The following is a 25,986-nucleotide window of genomic DNA, read 5'->3' as shown; positions in this document are numbered from 1 at the left end:
TAATACCTTGTATTTATGTATACCGTGGTTCGTTTTGATGTTATGCAACGAATCTAACCCCAAAATGTAGACACGAGAAGTACCATTATAATAAGAACAAAAGCACGGAAATTCTTCCTATAATGGAGTTTAATTTTCTGATATAAATTTAATAGTAACTACTTTTTTTATACAGAATCAGGTAGGAATAATCGTAAAGAAATGTTCATCATGCGATTTTTACATCAAAAGAGTGTTTTTATAAGTATTTCACGTTGTGAAAATTTTCTATCGCGTTACAAATTTCGTAAGCCGCATAGAGTTTTGTTCACCAGTCAACTAATCTGTTTAAAAACATTATAATTTGTAGTTTAGAAAACAATGCAGTTTGACCAATTTTAGAAGTATCTCCGAAAATTTGTCACAAATCGTCTAAAAATAGTAAATGAGCCTGTATTAGCGTAAATAACGACGACGGTAGCTTTCCCATTATTATTGGTACACCCACGATTGCCGGAGCATCTACCCTATATGTTTTTTTTGTGTTTTTCCGTAAGATTATGCATAAAAACAACGTTTTATGAAGAAAAGTGAAAATCGTCAAAAAGTAGCATGGGACAACTATGCGTAGAACGGCAATATAAGAATTTAAACTACATGGAAACTATTCTGAATAAAATAAATGGCTTTTGATAAATTGATAAGATGTTCTTATTTCGAAAGAATCCATTTGGAAATTATCTTGTATTCTAACTTGGAATGTATGTAAGGAAAGATGAACATCGTAGGTTATTTTTTTGATTTATTATATTATTCTTTTCGAACCAGGCAAGCTATTTTGAGCTATAAATAATATTCAGATTTTGATTTTTTGTCATGGTGTCAATAAGTTAGTTCAGACAGTTACTCTAACTAGTTTGCAAGCAGCGAGAGCTTCAAAAATCAGTTGAAAATCAGAATGACGAATCAGGATAGAAATGGTTAACAGCTTGTAAAGCTCTCAAGCTTGCAGACAGTGCCAACAAGAAACCAAAATCCCTACAAACATCAGAAGCTCCCATAATCTTCCGTGCAGCGCGGGCTGAGAGCCTCCCCGTAACTGAGGCTGGCGTCTTGCAGAATCTGAAATCCTATTCAATATTTTCACACAAAAGTTGCCCGTACCATAAAAGGTAATCTCGTCTCCACACACAAACGCGTTCCTCGTTGTGACATACGTTACCGAAATCGGAAAGCACAAAGTCACGTACCGTCAGAGCAGCAGCGCTTCAAAGTGTATTTCGGTGTTACCTACTTTTCGACAGCATGGGTTCCTCGGCTAAATAAGAAAAATTGTTGCAACACGTTGAAACACACTTTGCACACTCACCCTAGCAGGCGGACCGCCTCGACTGCGATCTCCCCGCAAACATGAGCTCCCGTTCAAAGATTGAGAAATTGACCTGCACTACGACGGAATACTATCAGTTTTATTACGCAATTCCGTAGTGCCTCGTCGTTCGGGATTCGAAGAATCCGCGGATCCACACCGATGGAGGCAGGCTGTGCCGACTAGACAGGTCCGCACTAATCACATCCCGGCCATGTGGTTGTCGAAACGCATATGTGACGTCTCTTCCTATCGACACGGAAGCATCGGTGTTTCCGAGGGTCCTTGCGTGTTGCCGCCGTCGGGGCAGAACTCGTATGTCAACAACACACTCGTGACCTGAAGTAGCAAAGATCTTTTTAACCAAGGTTTTTTTCAGGTATTATGCTGGGGCCGCAGCAGTTGGAGCAGGTCGACACAACTGCGCAAAATGACAGCTTCTTTGGCGCGCATCGACCGGATGAATTGTGTCCGCCTCACACTCATGACACCCCGATACATTTTCGTAAAATTGTTCTTGTTCTACTACGCTGCCATTTTGTGATAGGGGCAAAATGGATGCGCCTTGTCCCGGTAGGTACTGGCCGATGGGGTAACCGCAACCACACACTCTCTCTCGGGTGTCTTGGATGTTCCAAACCGATTCCGGAATCGCCCCGGCAGCGGAAGCAAAAAGATGGCGAACGCTGCCAGAGTGCGCCGCTGTGCTGTGCGCGCGCCCTGGTGCACGAAATATGGCGTCGATCGCCGGCAGCCACCTTCGTTTTGGGGCGGATACTTTCCGCCATCGAAAGGCCCACTCACTCATCTCGGCCCAACTGCATGCATGCGGGCAAATGATACGACACGCGCCCGGAGACGCCACACGCCGATTTGCGTCCATTATTTTCAATCGAAAATCCCGAAACTCGTACCAGGGCATCAGACCGGCTGCATCCGTTCGGTTGCTGGGTAGCGCGGCGTATTTATTGCGAAACGAGAAGCACGTGCGCCCGGATGAGTCCGAAAATTAGCAAACAAAACAAAAAACACTTTGGATTGGAACAGGCAAGTAGACGATAGGTGGAGGTGAGTTGTACGCCGTCGATGTTTAGCAGACGTAGAAAGAGGCGTTTTCAAAATGAATCGGCAAGTGTTAATCCACTTATAAGAGTTCAAATTCTAACTTGTTCCAACATGAGTCAAATCTATGGTAATTTTTCAAAAAGGCAGTGTTTTTTCGATTTTGTAGGGTAAAATACTCACCGTGAATCTAACGAAATTATGTAGATATTTATATAGTCACGTTACAACTTATGAGAGCTGTTAATTTATATATCAAACCTCACGGTTTTGAACAGCTCAGGTATGTTTCAACTTTATTAAATATCAAAAAGCAGATATTAGAGTAACAAAATGTGTCAAAACAACAAAAAAAATAATGACTTGTTCAGAATACTATTCTTTATAATGATTTCACGCACTTTTCTCGCTGCATACACGGGGGTAAGATCGATGGTGTCTACTTGAGCCCATTCAAGAACATTATTAACCCTCCTGTACTCGCGTGCAAAATCATAACACGTATTTATATATTTATTTAAATCTGATTCATCTGACATCTGTGGTCTTAATGAATAAATATATAATAATATAATACAATTATTTATACAATCGACGAACTATTTAATCTTTTTTTAAAGCGGCTGGATGTCTCGCCGAAATCAAATAGATCCTCCACCAATGTGAAAGTTCGAATCATCGACGACAGCGGTTCGTTGTATCCGAATTAAGTACGATGAAATCTGTTCTGTAGCAAAGATCGCTGTCGGAGAGGTCGTTGAGCAGCACGAAGGTCCAGTAATGAAAGTAGCCGAGGAGAATCAACTTCCCCATTGAACAGCTTTGATACGAAAACTGCCTGTTCTATTCTGCGTCTTCTCTCAAGAGTGTCCAGGTTTAAATGTCTGCATCGATCCGGGTAAGCAGGAAGATTCAATGGATCGCGCCAAGGTAGATAACGCAAGGCCAACCGGATGAATCTTCGCTGTACACGCTCAATCCTCAAATTCCAGAAAATCACATTTGGAGTCCAAACAACGGCTGCAGTTTCGAGAATTGGTCGTACTAAAGCGCAATATAAGGACTTCAAGCAGTATGGGTCAGTGAAATTCTTCGCAATCTTCGAAATAAATCCGAGGTGTCGGATTGCCTTAGCAATGATTGACGTGTAATGAGCGTTGAAGTTCAATTTCTGATCCAGCACTACTCCAAGGTCAGTAACTTTTCCAACTATTTCAAGCAAAGCACCGTCGATGCAGTAATCAAACTGTAACGCAGCCATGAATTCTAACGCGCAGTTTTCTTTCCGTCAGGTATGATCTCATCCACGACACGAGTTTTGCAGATGATCCGAGACGTGACAGTTTAGCCAAAAGTATGTTGTGGTCGATCCTATCGAAAGCCGCCTTCAGATCGGTATAGATGGCATCGACTTGAGCCTTGCTCTCCATAGCAGTAATGCAGGTGTTGGTGAAGTTCAACAGATTCGTGGTGACCGACCTGCCGGGCATGAAGCCGTGCTGATCGGTAGAGATGTAACTCTTTGATTGAGTAAGAATAACTTCACTGACGATGATCTCAAATAGCTTGGACGCAGCCGGCAAACTTGTTATTCCACGATAGTTCCTGACGTTTCGCTTATCACCGTTTTTGAAGACAGGAAACATGGAAGACTCCTTCCAAATTTCAGGGAATACTCCATCATTGAGTGATCGGGTAAAGATGACAGAAAGTGGCTCGGCTAGATCAGCAGCGCAGCGGCAGAACAACACCGAAGGTATGCCGTCAGGACCCGGCGAAAGCGAACTTTTTATTTTTTTTGCAGCGGAGATGACCATGGCAGGAGTGACCACGAACGTCGTCAAACTTATGACGTCCGAAGGAACACCTAAGGAGGCAAACTTAACTTGAGCTTCACTGGCAGATATATGGTCAAACACGGATGTAAAGAATTTGGCGAAAAGCTCACAGCATTCAGTATGAGTATTCGCTTCGACGTCGTCATAGAGCACGTTGCTTGGGAGGGTTGAGTTTTCCTCTTACTGTTGACGAATTTCCGAAAGTTTCTCGGATTTTGTCGCAGATTGGTTTGCATTCTCAAGACGTGGGCCTTGTACAAAGTTGAATTCAGCTTACGATACGCATTACTTGCAAGTTGAAATCTGAGTTTGCTGTCATACGATTGTAGAACACGATGTTTCCGCTGACAGGCGTTTTTTTTTCGCGTTTCAGCTGTCGGAGTAAAACCGTACTTCAAGAAAGCGAAACAGGACATCTTCTGTGGGGTACATTCTCCCGCAACCAACGTTGAATGGTGAAACAGAAATCGGAGGCCATTTCATTAACATTTTGACAGGCATTGAGGTATGTCCAGTCAAGAGTGGGGAGGTAATAACCAAGTGCATCGTAGTCGATTTTTCCGAAATCGGGGTTGTGTTCATCGGCAACAGGATACCCGTCACTGTACTGGCACGTACGAGGTACTGGTAGAGATATTTCCAATGGTGGATGATGCGTATCCACCATTGGAAATATGACTAAAATCAATTAAGAATGATCTGGTAATGATCCTATGCATTATACTCAATAAATATTTCACGCCACTGACATTAATTTATACATTTATACATTACTATGTAATTATAGAACATATGGGAATTTAATTTTCCGAATTTCCCCATTTCCCTTCAGAGTTTTCCGAAAATTTTCAATTGTCGTGTTTAGTTGAAATATGTGTAATATTTTCATGGGACCCACTCTCCATTCCAGAGGAGGGAGGGGAAACCCCTAACATCCCAAATATGGCTCCATTTGCTTGATTAGCTCTCAAGTTATGCAGACGTTTGTGTTTCATTTACATGGCAGCCCCCCTTAGAGAGGGGAAGGAGTGTTTACCCAACATAGAAACATTTATTGCACCCTAAAACCTCCACATGTCAAATTTGGGTTCGTTTGCTTGATTAATTCTTGAGTTATAAAGAAATTAGTGTTTCATTTGTATGACAGCCTCCTCTTAAAGAAGGGGAAGGAGTGTCCATCCAACATAAAAACATTTATTGCCCCCTAAAACGTCCACACGCCGATTAATTCTTGAGTTATAAAGAAATTTTGTTTTATTTGTATGGCAGCCCCCCTTAGAGAGGGGGAATGAGTATCTATCCAACATAGAAACATTTATTGCACCTTACAACTTCCACATGCCAAATTTGGGTTCGTTTGCTTGATTAGTTCTCGACTTATGAATAAATTTATGTTTCATTTGTATGGCAGCGATCCTTTAGAGAGGGGGGAAGAGTGTCTACCCAGCTTAAAAATATTTATTACACACTAAAACGTTTACACGCCGAATTTGAGTTCGTTTGCTTGATTAATTCTCAAGTTATTAATAAATTTGTGTTTCATTTGTATGGCAGGCCACCCTTAGAGAGGGGGGAGGGGTCTCAATGCTATCGAATGAACTATCGTGAAAACCTTCCCCGGCCCCAAAAACCCCTACATACAAATTTTTACGTCGATTGGTTCAGTAGTTTCCGAGCCAATAAGAATCAGACAGACAGACAGACCAGAATCCATTTTAATATTTATAGAAGAAGACAGATACTTCTGAATGTTATCATAAATTTTTCCAAATTTGTGTGTCGGATTCTTACAACGAACGTCTTAATGTTTGAACAATTTTACCATCATATTGTATATCATCCGCGCAGCCAATAAAAATAATTGATTTCAATACTCACCTCGGACGCGTACCAAACCATTACTTTAAAACGGCAATCTCACTTTAAAATCACATCTCCCACCATTCATGCGCTCCCGCTACACTCGCATGGAACGAATTTGTTAAGTTTTATTTGAAAATTTAAAATATTTTAAATTCGAACTCGCCTCGAACTCGATCGACCGCCGCCGCCGTGCTTTGTTTGCAACCGTGTATAGTAGGCATGGCATAGCGTTCGGTTGAAACGACGGTGAAAAAGCGAAACCGCACCCGATAGGGATGCAGCCAAATAAGCAGGACGGCGCAACACAAACACGGCACCCGCTTCGAAAAATTAAATACTTTTATGCAATACTTTTCCGTTTGATCAGGGGTGCAGCTATATTGGCGGTTAAGGTTTCGCTTGGCACTCTGCTCGTTGCGAGCTGTTGCTCGACGGCCCGCCATGACATTCCTGCGACCCTGTTACGTTCTGTGACGAAAACTACTTGTTAATGTTTTAAAAGACTCTAAATTTTTATGAGTGTTTTGGGTTTCGAATGTCACGCGAAAATTATCACATCGGGAGTGATCTCGAACAAAAAGACGGGTGGGTAATGTCGGGACATAACCGGAGTGACGTAGGACTATACAAAGGAGACAGTTAAATATTGTTAAATATATATATATTTTTTTAAATATATATTTTAAATATATTGTTTTATTTTCTTCTCCTACCTGAATACCTACCTATCTACCTGAAAAATGGATTAGTGTACTGTTTACTCTTTATGAACATGTTGGTGGTTCTGAAAAGAACCTTTGGCGTTGTGTTTTTGCGTTTTTTGGTTTCCCTTTCGACAGTCCCCTCTGGGCTGGTTTTATTGTGGCTCTCCACTGGGCTAGAGGCGAATGAACTTCAAAGTTTAAAGCCTCTTAAAAACAAAGAAAGAAAGAAAGAAAGAAAGAAAAATACATTCATTACGATTTGTTCGCTCGTTGGATTCACATGCAGGCTAAAAAGGGTCCTTTTCAGGATCACAAAATTATCTTCAATCTAAAGAGTTTATTGTTTTGTTATCACTCGATATCCCCATCTTGTTCGACTAAACCTTTCTGTTTAGCGATTGCGTTTGCCACTCGCCACAGATTTCACAGTTGGAAAATTTCTTCCCATCCAGCTTGTGACATATTGTACAGTAAATTACATTCAATGGCATGTCGCATTACCATCATTCAGTGTCGGATTGGAGGTAATTTTAACCTGTAATTGAACATTTGCGATGACAGTGGTACAGTGTCGACTTTCAATGTGGGGTCATAATTTGGACCCCGAACTCTATGTTTACAAAAATGTCCAACTAAATATGTCGCATTACAGGTCCGTCCAATTAGCTAAATGTCGAGATAAGTGTAAATTACTGTACTTTCAATCTAGAAGCAATTTAAGAATTGGTGAAAATCAATAAGCTCAGAACAACTGCCAAATTCACATACTCATCATATCCTGGCAAACAAATTATGAAAAAATCAATTTGTGTTTTATTATTATTTTGGATATTGACGTAGGACTACGTCTAACCGGAAGATATAGGAGGTAAAATGGAAATCTAGGCACTGAACAAGTAGGAAAAAATGCAAGATTTGGAACGCTTATAACTCGAGCATTTCTCAATAGATCGCAAAGGTTTTTGCATCAATTGATAGGAAATATATCTACGCATCTATCATAACGAATAACATTTCATTTTTCTTGAGAAAAATAATTGAATAATTGTGAAATATCAAGCATTGTCAAAATGCACTATGTGCCCATTTTTGATTGGTCCATTTTGTGCTCCTCATATCGTACCGACCAAAACGGGCAACCAGAGCAGCAGCGAAATAGAATGAAGCACGATTGGAAAGGAAAAAGAAAAAATGAACGAAACATTGGTCGCAGTCTCACACATGCGTAATTCTCGAGCCAGCCAGTCAGCTTAAAAATCCCCGCTCCGCTGCCGTAACGATCATTCTTTGTGTGGACACCGACTGGACAACATCGTTGCTGGACGAGCTGGACGGCGAGGGATCGAGTGCCTTTCTCAAGGCAAGAGGGCGGAGGTGGTAGCGCTGGAGTAGAGTAGAGTAGAGTTTTCAAAGGGCCTTTCTCAAGGCTAGAGACGAATGAACTGCAAAAGTTTAAAGTCTCTATAATACAATACCTTCCTTCCTTCCGTAACGTTCATTCTCATTCAAACCGTACACCACATCGGTTCGCATCACAACACATCAACAAACCAACCCAAGCAGCCATGTCTGGACATGGTAAAGGAGGAAAAGTTAAGGGAAAGGCAAAATCCCGCTCGAACCGTGTTGATCTGGAGTTCCCCGCAAGGGTAGCTAGGCCGAGCGCGTTAGTACCAGTGCACCAGTCCACCTAGCCGGCGTTATATAGTTTCGGCCGCTGAAGTGATCGGAACAGAACACATTCGGTTCGGTGGACATCAAGACAACAGGCAGTTGCAGCGAGTGGCGAGTGGCAAACGCAATCGCAAAACGGCATCAGGTAGCAGAAGAAAAAAGTTTGTTCTTTATACAAACTGCTTTGGTGGCAAATCCAGAACAAAGCGGCATCGAGGGCGTTCGAAATGGTTTTTTTCAAAACCACGAGTACTAAGTTTTCTAAATTGGAACCATTCCATAAAACAAGGCGCTTTTCAGGGCCATTAAACCTTCCAAAAAAGAGTTTAGGAAATACAGTTCAATGCTTTCTAAAACATTATCCAAAACAATAATAAAACACAAATTGATTTTTTCATAATTTGTTTGCCAGGATATGATGAGTATGTGAATTTGGCAGTTGTTCTGAGCTTATTGATTTTCACCAATTCTTAAATTGCGCTAGAGTATAAAACACGCGGACCCCAAAAAAATATCTTATTTTCTTTCAAACCGTAAACCCGTGTGGTTGTACGGCATCGGCATCGTGGACGTAACAAAGGAGGACAAGTTAAGGGAAAGGCAAAGTCTCACTCGAACCGTGCAGATCGCCAGTTCCCTGTTGGCCGCATTCACTGATTGCTCCGCAAGGGTAACTAGGCCGAACGGATTGGTGCCGGAGCACCAGTATTCCTAACAGCGATTATAGAGTTTCGGCCGTCGGAGTGCTCGAGTTGGCTTGCAAAGCTGCTCATGACAATCAGAAAACACGCATCAAGAACAGAGCAGCTTCGGTTCGGCAAGGCAACAATTAGTTTCAGTGAGTGGCAAAGTCGCATTAAATGTAATTTACTGAACAATATGTCACAAGCTGGATGGGAAGAAATTTTCCAACTGTGAAAGCTGTGGCGAGTGGCAAACGCAATAGCTAAACAGGAAGGTTTAACCGAACAAGATGGGAATATCGAGTGATAACAAAAACACAACACCAAAGGTTCTTTTGAGAACCATCAACATATTCATAAAGAGTAAACAGTAAACTAATCCATTTTTCAGGTAGATAGGTAGGTATTCACGTAGGAGAAGAAAATAAAACAATATATTTGAAATATATATTTAACAAAAGCTGTCCCCTTTGTATAGTCCTACGTCACTCCGGTTATGTCCCCGACATTACCCACCCGTCTTTTATTTTAGAAAGCATTGAACTGTATTTCGTAAACTCTTTTTTTAAAGGTTTAATGGCCCTGATAAGCGCCGTGTTTTATGGAATGGTTCCAATTTAGAAAACTTAGTACTCGTGGTTTTGAAAAAAAAACATTTCGAACACCCTCGATGCCGCCTTGTTCTGGATTTCCCACCAAAGCAGTTTGTATAAAGAACAAACTTTTTTCTTCTGCTACCTGATGCCGTTTTGCGATTGCGTTTGCCACTCGCCACTCGCTGCAACTGCCTGTTGTTGTCTTGATGTGTTCTGTTCTGAATGAGGGTTTTCTTATCGTCGCGAGCAGCTTTACCAGCCAACTCGATCACTTCGGCGGCCGAAACTATATAACGCCGGCTAGGTGGACTGGTGCACTGGTACTAACGCGCTCGGCCTAGCTACCCTTGCGGGGAACTCCAGATCAACACGGTTCGAGCGGGATTTTGCCTTTCCCTTCACTTTTCCTCCTTTACCATGTCCAGCCATGGCTGCTTGGGTTGGTTTGTTGATGTGTTGTGATGCGAACCGATGTGGTGTACGGTTTGAATGAGAATGATCGTTACGGCAGCGGAGCGGGGATTTTTAAGCTGACTGGCTGGCTCGAGAATTACGCATGTGTGAGACTGCGACCAATGTTTCGTTCATTTTTTTCTTTTTCCTTTCCAATCGTGCTTCATTCTATTTCGCTGCTGCTCTGATTGCCCGTTTTGGTCGGTACGATTTGAGGAGCACAAAATGGACCAATCAAAAATGGGCACATAGTGCATTTTGACAATGCTTGATATTTCACAATTATTCAATTATTTATCTCAAGAAAAATGATATGTTATTCATTATGATAGATGCGTAGATATATTTCCTATCAATTGATGCAAAAACCTTTGCGATCTATTGAGAAATGCACGAGTTATAAGCGTTCCAAATCTTGCATTTTTTCCTACTTGTTCAGTGCCTAGATTTCCATTTCACCCCCTATATCTTCCGGTTAGACGTAGTCCTACGTCAAAACACGCGCGTGTGTGAAAGTGTGTAGCGCGCGTTGAAAGTGCGCTTGTTGTATGACATTCATTGCCCCTCGATTTCAGTTTCAATTTGACTCGTTCGTTGTGGCAAGGGAGTCAGCGGATTCGAGAGGGGTGGCGGGACGAAAACCAATTTAATCAATAAGTGGGTATCGATAGGAAATGCTATTTAAAGCCATCGACTCTTCGATTCGTTCGATTTCCAACAGGGGTTCAGGAAGTTGATACAGTAAACGGTTCGATCAATTGGTAAGCACCGGGTTTCCCCTTTGGAGTTCGATAACGGAATCGGCGCAGCTGAAGAAGAGCACTATAGAAAGTAGGAAAAGCTGCTCTTCTGATTGTACCGCTTCCAATTGAGCGCTTCTGGAAACATCCAAGTTGGCCTAGTGATGGTTGCACACCAAAATCCACTATCCAATATATTCGACAAACAGGTTTTGTTCGATTTTCTGTCATCGTTCCTTCTTCCCGCTTCTTTGCTCGCGAAGAAGATTTGTCCTCCTCTTCGTAGTAAAATCGAACCTAATCACAGCACCGAAAGCGAACAAAAACCAGGCGCAAATCACCGTGCGGCTTTTCTTCGCTCCCCATACGACTTTGGGGCTATGAAGTTTGAAACCCTGCGCATTCGGGTCGACACATTTTGGATCTAAATCCAACACTCCGAGCTCCCCTTTTCCGGGGGCACCGTGTGAGAGTGGAGGAGCTGAGAGGTAGAAACCCAGTCACGGTTGAGTCGAAAGACCACATCACAGTTGGGGCGGTGGATCTCCAGCAAACATTTGAGCTCCTATTACCTCGAATCGCGTTTGGGAGCACCACTGCAACCGAGCGAGAAACAGCAACTAGCATCTCGGAACTGTTCGGCGTTTTCCTGGTTTGGAACCCGAAAATATATTATGAATTAGTCTACGTTTATGTGATATCGTTTGAATCTAAATTGTAATTTTTTTTTTCTGAACTAAATTCCCGTTGTTAAGCTTGTATTGTTTACTAGCTAACCCGGCAAACTTCGTCCCGCCCATTTACTTGATTAATTCTCGAGTAATGCAGTAATTTGTGTTTTATTTGTATAGCAGCCACCCATACAAATAAAGTTTCCATATGCCCAATTTGGTTTAATTTGCTTGATTAATTCTCGGGTAATGCAAAAATTTGTGTTTCATTTGTACGGCAGCCCCCTCTAAGAGAGGGGGAAGGAGTATCTTAACACCATAGAAACATTTATTGCATCCTAAAACCTCCACATGCCAAATTTGGTTTCATTTGATTGATTAATTCTCGAGTAATGCAGAAATTTGTGTTTCATTTGTATGGCAGCCCCCCTTTGAGTGGGGGAAGGACTGTCTAACCATCATAGAAACATTTATTGCACCCTAAAACTTTCACATGCCAACTTTGATTTCGTTTGCTTGGTTAATTTCCGAGTAATGCACAAATTTGTGTTTCATTTGTATGGCAGCCCCCCCTTAGAGAGGGGGGAGGGGTCTCAAAATATCACGAAAACCTTCCCCGGCCCCAAAAACCCCTACATACCAATTTTCATGTCGATCGGTTCAGTAGTTTCCGAGTCTATAAGAATCAGACAGACAGACAGACATCACTCCATTTTTATATATATAGATGAACATCATTTAAGGATCGATTTGATGTTAAAGAATTTATTGATTCTATCATCTACTAGCCTAATCGATGAAATACATAAGACAGTTCGAATTTACAATAAGCCCGATACATTGAAAAATGAAAAATTAAATGGATAATCCTGCGTTTCTCCGACATTACTGTTGCGGAGTTAAAGATGATGGCTCAATCCGCGTTTCGTACCCACAGCGCTGTTGTCACGGGACGTCCGGCGACGCATTCCTCCATCTGTGGGAGTCTTCTTCAGTTTCGGTTTTCGTTGAACCAGGTTTACCACTATCCTCGACATTTAAAATGGTTAGTTTTACTACTGGTCGACGAAGAACTCCCGTTGCAGTGCAGAATCAGTGACGTGATTATTAGCAAGTCACTTACTTGGCCTGTTGTATCCTGTCGCTAGAAACACAATCCATGAGTATAACGAGGAAGTAATCATGACGGTGATGGTAAGCCAAATCCCACTGTTCCCGATCCATCTCTTTATCCTTACATTCCCTAACTTAAAGTTCACAGTCCTATCCCTACATCAGCTGTCATTTGTGAAATGACTCTCCTCGGCGAAAGCCCGCAAACGACAGCCATGATGGGGCGAAGGGTCCTGATGGTGGATACGCGACGAGAGACTAGTTCTTATGGATTTAGCCGTGAGAAGGTCAAGACGTGAATCGACCTCATCATTAGATTAGTTTGTCGAAATTGCCTTCTCCATTGTAGTTCCGCGAGTGGATGTTTTGTAGAGTTCCGCGACTGGAAGAGATCGTGGGTGGACCGCGGGATAACCGCTCCTCCTGCTCCTGCTAGAGCATCGTTTCGTTCCTTAATTTTCTGCTTGAGCTGTTTGTGGGCACTTTGAAACATGTTCCGTACTGGGAGAAAACACCCTGTGCATAAACTGTGCTCTAACCGTCAGTAATGCAAACATCTCTCCAATCTATTAAGAAATGCTCGAGTTTTAAGCGTTCAATTTTTATAATCATCATAATTGGACAGGTGGACAGCGTAATCCACCGTTTAGCGAAACTACGTACAACTCTGACGGAGACCGGTCCGGAGTAGTCAAGTGCAACGAAAGAAAAGAGTCGAACGAAAGGTGTTAGACGCGCCGCTGTTAGAAAAGCCATTGACGGATGATTTCGGGCAAATTTGGAAGTATGGCATCTGACACAATTCTTCGAATTGTGTCAGATGTCATACCGGCGTTACGCCGGAGACCGAGATTTTGAGCGTTAATAGCCTCTAAACAACTGAACGAAATGGTATGATAAACACTTCATTCGAAAGATAAAATGTCTACGCGTTCTGTATTTGTTACTTTTTGATCCAAAAACTTGTTTCAATAGTCTTAAAATTGCTTTCAAAACAGGCTATTGGAATCATCAATCGGTATATAAGCGAGCGCCGCTCGGAATTCCACTCAGTTCTAATTGAACTGCGATTGGAGCATGTTGTCGCTGTTGTGGTGAAGCTCTTCGTTTATCATGAAAGCGCGGATGAACGGTGTCACCAAGAGCCTGTTTGTGCACCTTAGGCCAGAAGGGAATCCATCAGGAGGAGAGTGATGCCACAAACGGTTCCCCGGGAAGACATCGCTACACACACATACACGCGCGGAATTCTTTGCGTTTGGATGCCATTCAGCATTGAGAAAGTTCCGGAAAGATCTAATCTTTTCTGGAAAATAATCTGCCAGTTCCTCTGGGAATTTAAAAATACATTCATGTGAAAGAGTTTATTTGAATGTTTTCTATCTATGTAACACTGTGACCAAATATGTTTCAATCAAGTGCTATTAACAGAAGGTTATCGAGTTGGCATTAACCACTGGTGGGCTTCCAGTATCGAGGAAAATGTGGTAATATCTAATCGTTACTGAAAATAATCTGCCAGTTCCTCTGGGAATTTAAATTACATTCATGTGAAAGAGTTTATTTTAATGTTTTCTATCCATGTAACACTGTGACCAAATACATTTGGTTTTGTGATTTTTCAATCAATCGCAATTAACAGGATAGCTTCTGAAGATTATTCTTCCCCATCAGTAGGATATTTCCGTATCCAATATTGTATGCGCCCGCAATCGATTATTGCTCAGTCGCCGTAAGTTCCGAGCTCAGAGAGTTCATTCCCCTCTAGTTTGCCTTCCAAATTGCCATCGTAAACCACACCTTCTCTTGATTCAATCACACACAAAAACATACTTAAGCGATATTCTGGTGGTGAGACACATTCATTTTTCGTGAGGACATCGACAAGACAACATCATACTGATTTTAACCTCCGACCGAGAAGGTCGCGTTTTCTTTCAGCTCGGCAGTTTGGCGTTTTGGACAGCGGACTAGGACGTCTCCCCCTGGCGATTCCGAAGGAGTTAATTTTAATTATTTTAACGTAGGACTACGTCTAACCGGAAGATATAGGGGGTGAAATGGAAATCTAGGTACTGAACAAGTAGGAAAAAATGCAAGATTTGGAACGCTTATAACTCGAGCATTTCTCAATAGATCGCAAAGGTTTTTGTTTTCAATTGATAGGAAATATATCTACGCATCTATCATAACGAATAACATTTCATTTTTCTTGAGATAAATAATTGAATAATTGTGAAATATCAAGCATTGTCAAAATGCACTATGTGCCCATTTTTGATTGGTCCATTTTGTGCTCCTCAAATCGTACCGACCAAAACGGGCAACCAGAGCAGCAGCGAAATAGAATGAAGCACGATTGGAAAGGAAAAAGAAAAAAATGAGGGAAACATTGGTCGCAGTCTCACACATGCGTAATTCTCGAGCCAGTCAGTCAGCTTGAAAATCCCCGCTCCGCTGCCGTAACGATCATTCTTTGTGTGGACACTGGACAACTTTGTGTGCGACTGGACAACATCGTTGCTGGACGGGCTGGACGGCGAGGGATCGAGTGCCTTTCTCAAGGCAAGAGGGTGGAGATGGTAGCGCTGAAGTAGAGTAGAGTAGAGTTTTCAAAGGGCCTTTCTCAAGGCTAGAGACGAATGAACTGCAAAAGTTTAAAGTCTCTATAATACAATACCTTCCTTCCTTCCGTAACGATCATTCTCATTCAAACCGTACACCACATCGGTTCGCATCACAACACATCAACAAACCAACCCAAGCAGCCATGTCTGGACATGGCAAAGGAGCAAAAGTGAAGGGAAAGGCAAAATCCCACTCGAACCGTGTTGATCTGGAGTTCCCCGCAAGGGTAGCTAGGCCGAGCGCGTTAGTACCAGTGCACCAGTCCCTTTTTAGCCTGCATGTGAATCCAACGAGCGAACAAATCGTAATGAATGTATTTTTTTGCCATCGCTCCCTTTTAACGCTCATTCGTTCGTCTCGTTAGACTCGCCCCTCTGGCTGAGTCTGCCGATTTGTCTCTATCCTGTGAGTGTGTACCGCTAGAGCATGAAACACGCGGACCCCAAAAAATATCTTATTTTCTTTCAAACCGTAAACCCGTGTGGTTGTACGGCATCGGCATCGTGGACGTAACAAAGGATGACAAGTTAAGGGAAAGGCAAAGTCTCACTCGAACCGTCTTCTTCTTCAATGGCACTAACGTTCCTAGAGGAACTTCGCCGTCTCAACGTAGTATTACTTGCGTCATTTTTATTAGTACTTAGTTGAGATTTCTATGCCAAATAACACGCCTTGAATGTATTCTGAGTGGCAAGCTCTAGAATACGCGTGATCACAGTGCAAGTCGGAGGAAATTTCTTTGACGAAAAATTCCCCCGACCAGAACGGGAATCGAACCCGAACACCCGGCATGTTAGTTATGACGCTAACCACTCGGCCACGGGAGCACACTCGAACCGTACAGGTCTCCAGTTCTCTGTTGGTCGCATTCACTGATTGCTCCGCAAGGGTAACTAGGCCGAACGGATTGGTGCCGGAGCACCAGTATACCTAACAGCGATTATAGAGTTTCGGCCGTCGGAGTGCTCGAGTTGGCTTGCAAAGCTGCTCACGACAATCAGAAAACCCGCATCAAGAACAGAGTAGCTTCGGTTCGGCGCTCATCAAGGCAACAATTAGTTTCAGTGAGTGGCAAAGTGTTTCTCCGGCACGTCGCATTAAATGTAATTTACTGAACAACATGTCACAAGTTGGATGGGAAGAAATTTTCCAACTGTGAAAGCTGTGGCGAGTGGCAAACGCAATAGCTAAACAGGAAGGTTTAACCGAACAAGATGAGAATATCGAGTGATAACAAAAACACAACACCAAAGGTTCTTTTCAGAACCATCAACATATTCATAAAGAGTAAACAGTAAACTAATCCATTTTTCAAGTAGATAGGTAGGTATTCACGTAGGAGAAGAAAATAAAACAATATATTTAAAATATATATTTAACAAAAGCTGTCCCCTTTGTATAGTCCTACGTCACTCCGGTTATGTTCCCGACATTACCCACCCGTCTTTTTTAATTGTTTGCTTCAAATAAATATCTAATTTTCTTTATTGTAATAGATGCGAAAAAACATTCCCAATCAATTAATACAAACTTCTCTGTAGTGATGCTTAAGTAATAAGTGTTATAAGTGTTGAAATTACTCATTACATGTTTAATTTTCGATAAAAATAACGCCTGTCCAGCCGCAGGTTACTTCATTACAGGGAATGTAGACGCGATATCCCAAAGTAAAATGTTTTTTTTTCGGCGATTGCGTTTGCCCGCTCCCGGTCAGTTAAGACGCGGAGTTTTATCTTGCCAGATGTTTCAAGATCTGAATGACGCTAAGAACTTTTCCATTCAGTTTAGCCGGAAAAAAACAACCCAACGGACCAGTTCCAGGTGAATTGTCTTAATAAATTTTAACACGGAGAGCAGGGACAACAGATTGAGAAGGCGAAGTCGAGGGTTGAAGTTTATTCTCAAATGAAAAAAGACGTATACCGTTTTGTCTCAAATTCCGAACACTTAAGCTTTTTTGAACAGTGTCTCATTACTCAAAATGGTACCCTTTTGCGAAGTTAATTTGATTTTTAGATACAATACAGCCTTCTTTTTCATTTGACCAAAAATGTCCATGGATTGGATCCATGGATTCACATATTCATGGCGAAAAACTAAAAAAAATTATCAATCACATTTGTCTCATATTCTGAACACTATTTATGTCACTGACTCATATTCCGGACACTTTGTCTCTAATTCCGAACAGCGAAAATGCAATTTAAAAAAAAAATCATAACTTTTGAACTACTGCACCGATTCATATGATCGATATATCAAATCAAAGCCAATATAGCCTTTTTTGGAAAATTATTCTCGCAAAAAATTGGATTTCGTTTTCGTAATTATTGATTGTATTCTGCAAAAAAAGATCATTTTTTTCATCTATTTATTGTAGATTCTCATCGTTTCTAGCACTTAACATGAAAACAGCAAACAAAATAGTTGAAACAACTGCAAAAACTGAAAATTGAACGATGCTTGTTTTTGCGGAATTTGCTAACGCAAACATTTTATCATTGGATTAGACTGTCACTTTTTTGCAAATGTTTAATATTGTAAATTATAGGCTGTATTGATACCTGTAAATGATGTCGAGATGAACCCTGTACCTCAAAAAATCTCAGGGTTTTCATTATTCAATTATTTATAACATAAAAGTTTAGTAAATTTACATTTTAAAATAATGTGTTCGGGATTTGAATCATGCGTAGCAACTTGATTCATATTCCGAGCACTACTTCAATACTAATTTTAATGAAGATTTCTGCATAAAATACCATTTTTTTCATCCATTTATTGTAGATTTATACCTTTTCTACAGCTTAACATGAGAGAAGCAAACAAAATAGTTCAAAAAACTACAAAACCTGAAAAATTAACAAAGCTTGTTTTTTATAGAATTCACTAACGCTAACATTTTATCATTGGTTTTGACTGTCACTTTGTTTAAAATGCTTATTATTAAAAAATATAGTTCAAATGAAATCTATACCCCGAAGGATGTCTGGGTTTTTATTATTTAATTATTTATAACATAAAAGTTCAGTAAGTTTACATTCAAAAATGAAGTATTCGGAATTCGAGACTGTTCGGAATATGAGACAAAACGATACGTCAAATTGCATACATACAAATGCGTACAACTCTGCTAGCAACTTCTGACCGGACATCAACATCAACCGGACAATTTCATCTCGTACGAACACTAAAATGTTTAGGAAATTTTAATGGATTTCAATTAGTTTTTTGACGTGGGACTACGTTTTTCAGTAAGGGTGCCAAATCAGAAAATAAGTCATGTTTTTGTGAAATTTTTGGAAATAACAAATTTTTCATCGAACTGATTTTAATGATTTGTATATCAATCGAATCGGAAATCCACTAAGATCTGTTCTATGGATACAGTGGAGAAACGAAATATCACAGTTTGAGTTCATCCCGTTGATAACTTATTTGGTTATATTTGGTTGGAACGAATCCCGGTTTTCAGTTCGAAATCTTGTTCCAGCTAGCACCTAGTTAATAGCTTTTATCAATGGCATTTTCTCGCATTTCAACTTTATATCACAGTAACGTTTGAATCTCTCGCTGAGCATGTAATAATTCCTCTACAGACACTGAGCAGAAACCGGATACTGCTGTTCAAGCTCCCTTCGTTTGCATCTATTACAAAGGCGAATGAATGGATGCGCTTTCGCTGAGAAATTGATTGTGGGCTCACTCTTAGAATCCTCTATTCACAATATTCTAAATGGCTTTTTACATGAAAAAAAAGCGAATGACATTCAAAAGTTTACCATCTATAACACGGCCGAGAGAGAGAGAGGAACACGAGCGAATTTTCTACTTCTGTTCACCTGTTTTGTTTACAATTTACGGGAAACAGATTTTAACGATTCGCATACCAATTATCGAAAAATCCGAAATGTGGTCGTATCCTAGATACAACCTTCTACAATTTTTTTCAAAGCTAATTAGAAAGATGGCATTTCTGAAGCAGACAGAGTGGACCACATATTGGAAATCAAAATGCTGAAATATTTTATGTTTTCGGAAACGATTCTAAATCGTTTTAAAAAAAATAAAAATAGATCTTTTTAAATGCAGCAAGTTGTCTTAGCAGAATGTAATGTAAGTAACCTAATTGTATTATATATAAATATTAAAAGAAACATCAAGAAAGTGCTTGGTTCACTCTAAATATTTAAAAAATTCAATGAGGGTTAGAAATAGGTGATCCTCCCGAAAGATTAAGTTTCATAAGATGATTCAAAAATTGATGATGTTAATCTACGAGTTTCGTTTCAAGTAATCGTTCTGAATAATATTTCGGACAACATCATATTTCGGACATTTTGCTCTAATATCTTGAAATACTTAATGCACTGATGATATAACTATAAAATTAATACCACAATTGCGTCTTGAGAGTAATCCCTTGGTTTCACTATCATTTCATATGAGAACTACATTTGAATTATAACATAATCGGCAAAAATCTGATAACACTACTCATTATCGTTTGTGTTTGACGTTTGCTTAGCGTTAGCACGTAGAATTTACCCCTTCATCAATACTTAGATTTCTCTCGTGTTTCATCAGTTCTCATCAACGTTATCAGGTTACTGTGATTGCTTGGTAAGTGTTTCGCATTCGACTATAAAATGAGGGGCTTAGAATGCAAGGGGTGTAAGTGACTTGATCGATTTCTCTTCATCAACTTTTTCTTTAGTTAATAACTCAATTGCAAAAACGTTCCAATTTAAGTTTGCTATAGAATCTGATAGGTGAGGTTCTGACCTATCTTCCAAATTGTCAAATACAGCTGGGAATGTATTTGCAGCTAAGCTATGACCAAAAGAGAGAGTCGATGTAGAGAAATCGATCAAATCACTTACACCCCTTTCATTCTAAGCCCTTCAAATATAATCAAGTGTAATGTAATTTTCGTCCAAAAAAATACAAAATAAAGTGTCCGAAATTTGAATTCAATCTGTCCGAAATTTGATTTATTGTCTGAAGTTTGATTTTTATTCACTTCATTTGAAAAGCATTTTATTCGATGATTTTTTTATGTTTTCAATCAAATAGGTACCAAAGTAGAAAACTTAAAAGCATATTGAACTAATTTATTAAAAATGTCAATTAAATAATATCCGTGCATAAAGTTTAGATCTGTTTTCTGCGTCATATGCCTTAAGCGTCCGAGATATGATTCGGAACGGTATTTGAATTTCTCCCGTGTTCATCAGTTCTCATCATCGTTAACAGTTTACGGTGATTGCTTGGTAAGTGTTTCGCAATTGACTATAAAATATAATCAAGTTTAATGTATTTTCGTTCAAAAAATTACAAAATAACGTGTCCGAAATTTGAATTCAATCTGTCCGAAAGATGATTTTTTTATAAATAGTGTCCGAAGTTTGATGCTTATTCGCTTCATTTCAAAAGGATTTTATTCGATGATTTTTTTTCCATGTTTTTAATCAAATAGGTACCAAAGTAGAAAGCTTAAAAGCTTATTGAAGTAAATTGTTGGGGCTGCAGTTGACTGTAATGCGCCGGTCGATAAGGGTGCTCGCGTTCCCAGCGGGAACCGAGCCGGGTGGGAGCAGGAACCGCTGTGTTCCTTCCCAGGAGGGCAACTGGGCCAGACTCCTTGGGTTGGCTTCGCCTCATGAAGCCAACGTCGCAGTTGGACTGGACTAGCTTGGCTAGCAGCAACCGCTTTTACTCGATGAGCCTTGAGAAAGGCTTTCCCAAAACTCCTTTAGAAAACCTTTACTCTTTTTATTGCGGCAGAGGTGGAAGATTGGATGTTCCGGCGGTCGGATGCAAACACCAGAGACTTATAACTTTTCACACTATCATTTTTATTTACACTGTTTTTCTCTTTTTTAATTTCTATTTCACATCGATGTTCATTTCGCGATGGTTGGGTAACGAATGATGCGCGCCGCAGTTGGCGCGTCACTTTTATGATGTGGCACCGAAACGGTTTTCTTCTTGCTGGCGGTGCAGTTTCTTACTGCCGACAGTGCAGTTTCATTGCTTCTGCTGCTGCTGCTGCTACTGCTGCTACTGCTGCTGCTGATGTTCTTTTTCTTATCCGATGATGGTCTCCAATGCTCACCGCACCACGGCTCACGCAAAACTGAATGCCGTGTCGCGACAAGCATTGCATTTTTATGCCGTCGAGCACAGCGTGCTTTAGCGATGGCTGGCTCATAGTTGCAATGTGGGAGGGGTAACTCGTGGTGTGTGGTGTGGTGTGCAAATTCTGCATGCCGCGAGATGCTGTCACTTCAGTTCGGTCGGTGTGGAACTGAACATTCTCCCCCAGGCAAAAAGTGGACGATTCGGAAGTAAGGTTATTGGCTATAGGCAAAGGTGCATGTTTGTGTGTTGGTCATCTTTGGATATCCACTATTCTTAACTTCGATATGGTATAACTGGGTGGATAACTCAAATAATGGTAATGACGTTGAATAGTACACTTCTTCAAAATTATTTTCACACTCTTTACTCCAGCTCATACACTCTTTGGGAGGAATCGTTCTTAGTGGATGTTTCATTTCGAATGGTAGCTGAGAATTGCTGATTCGATTACCTACTTGTAGCAGACCCTTGTCTAGAAACGGTCTCGAATTGTTTAGACGGTGGTTGGACTCTTCTGACACGATACACTCGATCTCCTTCGCAAATTCTTGGTGTTGAACAGATTGGTGGGGAAGGAACTTTAACAAATCAGGAGGATCATTGCGCTCATCAATTTCACGACGATGTCCGAGTTCCTCGCACTCGTTTTCACGTAACTCTCTGGCAGATTGTTCTCGTGATACGGCATCCGCAGGGTTCTGGTCTGTTCGAAAATCTGCCAGCTGAGAAGCGTTGTCTGTTAATGGAAGATGAACGATGAAACGACCACTGTCATCTCGACGATAGGTTGCAGCAAACTGTGCTTCACATTGCTCCTCTTCGGTCGATGGAATATTTTCTGGTGACACACTTTCCACTTCCCAAAATTTTTGAATAAGCTTCTCGACTGGATCAACACTAACAGCACAAGAACGTATCGCTAAATTGGAAGAGGAACTTTCAAGCAGCATTTCTCCAACCAGCCATCCCAGTTGGGAGTCGTGAAGACTAGGGAGGTCGTCGTTCAGTTTCAAACACCCTTGTTTCATAATGTCGTAAAACCAATCCATTCCAATAAGCAAATCGACTTCACTGGGCTCATGGAAGGATGGATCAGCCAGTTGTAGACCTTGAGGAAGTTCCCAATTTTCTAAATTTATTCGCACCGATGGAACGTGACTGGTAATTTTCGGTGAAACCAAGCAATTCACGATGAAGGAATAATCACTGCATTTTGAATGGACGTGTACGGAACATTTTTGCTTAATTGTAGACCTTACACTGCCTATGCCTGTTATCGGGACACTTACTTCTTCCACATCGATGCCAAGTGAGGTGACGAATGATTGGGTTATAAAACTCACCTGGGAACCGCAGTCTAGCAGAGCTTTGCACACGCGAGGACGTTGCTGATGATCGAAAACATCAACGAGGGCGGTGAGCAACACCACCTGACTCGCTGGATTCTTCGGGTTGTTGGAGTGTGCTGCTGTTACCGAGAGCTGATGATCGGCATCCACGTTGAATTGTGAAACCTTGTTTGGTTCCGGAACCACAGGATTCGGCATCGCTGGGGGGCACTTCTTTGCAAAATCTTCACTAGAAGGCCGCGGTGAACTGGTACGGCTCTCCAAATGGAGCATCGTATGGTGTCTCTTGTTGCACTTGAAGCACGATTTTTTCGAAGGGCAATTATTCACGCTGTGTCCACGCCTCAAGCAGTTGAAGCAGACATTTTTCTCCTTGACTTTGGACAGCCGGTCACTCACAGTGAGGCTGTTGAACCACAAACACTTGAACGTTGGATGAGCTTCTCCACACATCTCACATCGATCCGCCGTTGTTGCTGCGTTGACTCGTTGGAATCCGAATTCTTCACAAGAACCGTGGCATCTCTCCAGAACTGAGACGTGGTCCTTCAAAAATTGGATGGTGGTCTCGTAGGTAGGTAGCTCTCCACGCTTGATGGTGGACTCCCACTGCTTCTTTGTTGTAGCATCCAACGCACGAGCGATCAGATGAACGACGATTAGCTCCGATACTCCGGTGAACTGCTGGTTGAGGAATTTCAAATTCTGCACGTGACCAGTGATGGACTCGACCTCCACGTAATCCTCTTCCTGCAATTTCTTCGTACCAAGTAAGCCAGCGATATGAATGTCAATCATTCTCCGCTTGTCCTCGAATCGTTCTTCCAATAGTTGCCAGGCGTGCTCGTAGTTTCCATCGCTGATTGCGTCTGCGTCACCAACGAGAGCTTGCGCTGCGTCACCAACGAGAGCTTTCTCAAGATGATACAGCTTTATTCGCGGTACTTCGTTGGTGCGATCAACAGCGTCTCGAAACATGATCTTGAATTTTTACCAGTTCTCGTACCTCCCGTCAAACGTGGGAATGGCACGAGGAAGGGACTGCTGGATCACGACGGGTTGATGATTTACAGCTAATGGCATCACTTGTTGAAGGTGATTCGGTGGAGGTGCGGTCAAATTGTCAAGCCAGGTTTCGAGAATGGTTGACACCTCTTCGTGTAGCGTTTCGAAATGCAGGAATTTTACATCTTGATCCTCTCGCTGGTTGGGTGGAATACTTGCCATAACTTGTTGGTGATATTGGTGGTACTCGGTGTAAGCAGTTTCCACCTTCCTGATGTAGACCTTCACTTGAGCAGGAGTGAGCTCAGTCTGGTCCACTTGCTTCAAAATATTTTTGATACGCGTGACGTTGCCCTGTGCTGTGCCACGCATATGGATCAACATGTTTAGTGTTGCTTCCGCAGCTTCGTTGTCCTTGGCGGACGGCTTGATTGGCGTTCATGTTGTTGCCAATTTCTCACTTATTGTCTTTGATAATAACTTCACTCACTTTTGTTCAGTTCGTTAATTTTCACTCGCTTTTTAGTATTTGTTTTTGCTCCGATCCCTCACATCCACTCCACACTGCGCAGCAACGATGTTCATTCGTCGGATGACGAACCAAAACGATGGTGGATTTTTCCACCAGAACGATGACACATCCGGACACTCGACACACTTGAGTATCCGGTTCGAAGGACCAATTAATATGTTGGGGCTGCAGTGGACTGTAATGCGCCGGTCGATAAGGGTGCTCGCGTTCCCAGCGGGAACCGAGCCGGGTGGGAGCAGGAACCGCTGTGTTCCTTCCCAGGAGGGCAACTGGGCCAGACTCCTTGGGTTGGCTTCGCCTCATGAAGCCAACGTCGCAGTTGGACTGGACTAGCTTGGCTAGCAGCAACCGCTTTTACTCGATGAGCCTTGAGAAAGGCTTTCCCAAAACTCCTTTAGAAAACCTTTACTCTTTTTATTGCGGCAGAGGTGGAAGATTGGATGTTCCGGCGGTCGGATGCAAACACCAGAGACTTATAACTTTTCACACTATCATTTTTATTTACACTGTTTTTCTCTCAACGGTTTTCTTCTTGCTGGCGGTGCAGTTTCTTACTGCCGACAGTGCAGTTTCATTGCTGCTGCTGCTGCTGCTGCTGCTACTGCTGCTACTGCTGCTGCTGATGTTCTTTTTCTTATCCGATGATGGTCTCCAATGCTCACCGCACCACGGCTCACGCAAAACTGAATGCCGTGCCGCTTTTTTTTTTTTTTTTTTTTTTTAACTAAATATATATTTATTCCACCTTTACATTTTGTTTGATACAATATTCGTTACATTTCAAGTGACCAACCATTGTTTTGCATCTTTGTTTCAATGCCGTGCCGCGACAAGCATTGCATTTTTATGCCGTCGAGCACAGCGTGCTTTAGCGATGGCTGGCTCATAGTTGCAATGTGGGAGGGGTAACTCGTGGTGTGTGGTGTGGTGTGCAAATTCTGCATGCCGCGAGATGCTGTCACTTCAGTTCGGTCGGTGTGGAACTGAACATAAATTATTAAAAATATCAACCAAATAAAATCTGTGCATGAAGTTTAGATCTGTTTTCTGCACCATATGCCTAAGGTGTCCGAAATATGATTCAGAACGGTACACTGATTAATAATGAACATCCTCAGTGACACACTGCGCAGGCTTGCATTTAATCGATTTACAATATGACATCAACATAATTAATGGAAGGATGTATACGAATCCATTTAAAAAAAGTACGTCTTCATATTGTGTATTAAAACGTTCGAAGCTTCAGACTAAGAATAGCTTCAGATTTCTTATTGTTACGAGCATTGAAGCATAAAATTTCCACGAACTTGCTTTCAGAATACCGTTCCGAATCATATCTCGGACGCTTAAGGCACATGATGCAGATCTCAACTTTATGCACAGGTATTATTTGATTTATACTTTTAATAAATTAGTTCAATATGCTTTTAAGCTTTCTACTACCTATTTGCTTGAAAACATAAAAAAAATCATCGAATAAAATGCTTTTCAAAACAAACGAATAAGAATCAAACTTCGGACACTATTTATAAAAAAAATCAAATTTCGGACAGATTGAATTCAAATTTTGGACACTTTAT

General features: G+C 41.3%; 1 protein-coding gene across 1 annotated transcript in view; it reads right to left on the bottom strand.

The window, feature by feature from the left end:
- LOC129779273 (bumetanide-sensitive sodium-(potassium)-chloride cotransporter-like) overlaps positions 1-24,318 on the bottom strand; it is a 359,165-nt gene extending 334,847 nt beyond the window's left edge. The window contains exon 1 of the mRNA XM_055786671.1: positions 22,861-24,318. Within this exon, the coding sequence (XP_055642646.1) occupies positions 22,861-23,844 (984 nt within the window). The 5' untranslated portion in view covers positions 23,845-24,318. The remainder of the gene's footprint in view (positions 1-22,860) is intronic.
- Between the last annotated feature and the right edge of the window lie 1,668 nt (positions 24,319-25,986).

Source organism: Toxorhynchites rutilus, chromosome 1, assembly GCF_029784135.1.
Source record: "Toxorhynchites rutilus septentrionalis strain SRP chromosome 1, ASM2978413v1, whole genome shotgun sequence".
In the NCBI taxonomy this organism is placed as follows: Eukaryota; Metazoa; Arthropoda; class Insecta; order Diptera; family Culicidae; genus Toxorhynchites; species Toxorhynchites rutilus.
This window is presented reverse-complemented; position numbering and strand designations above follow the sequence as displayed.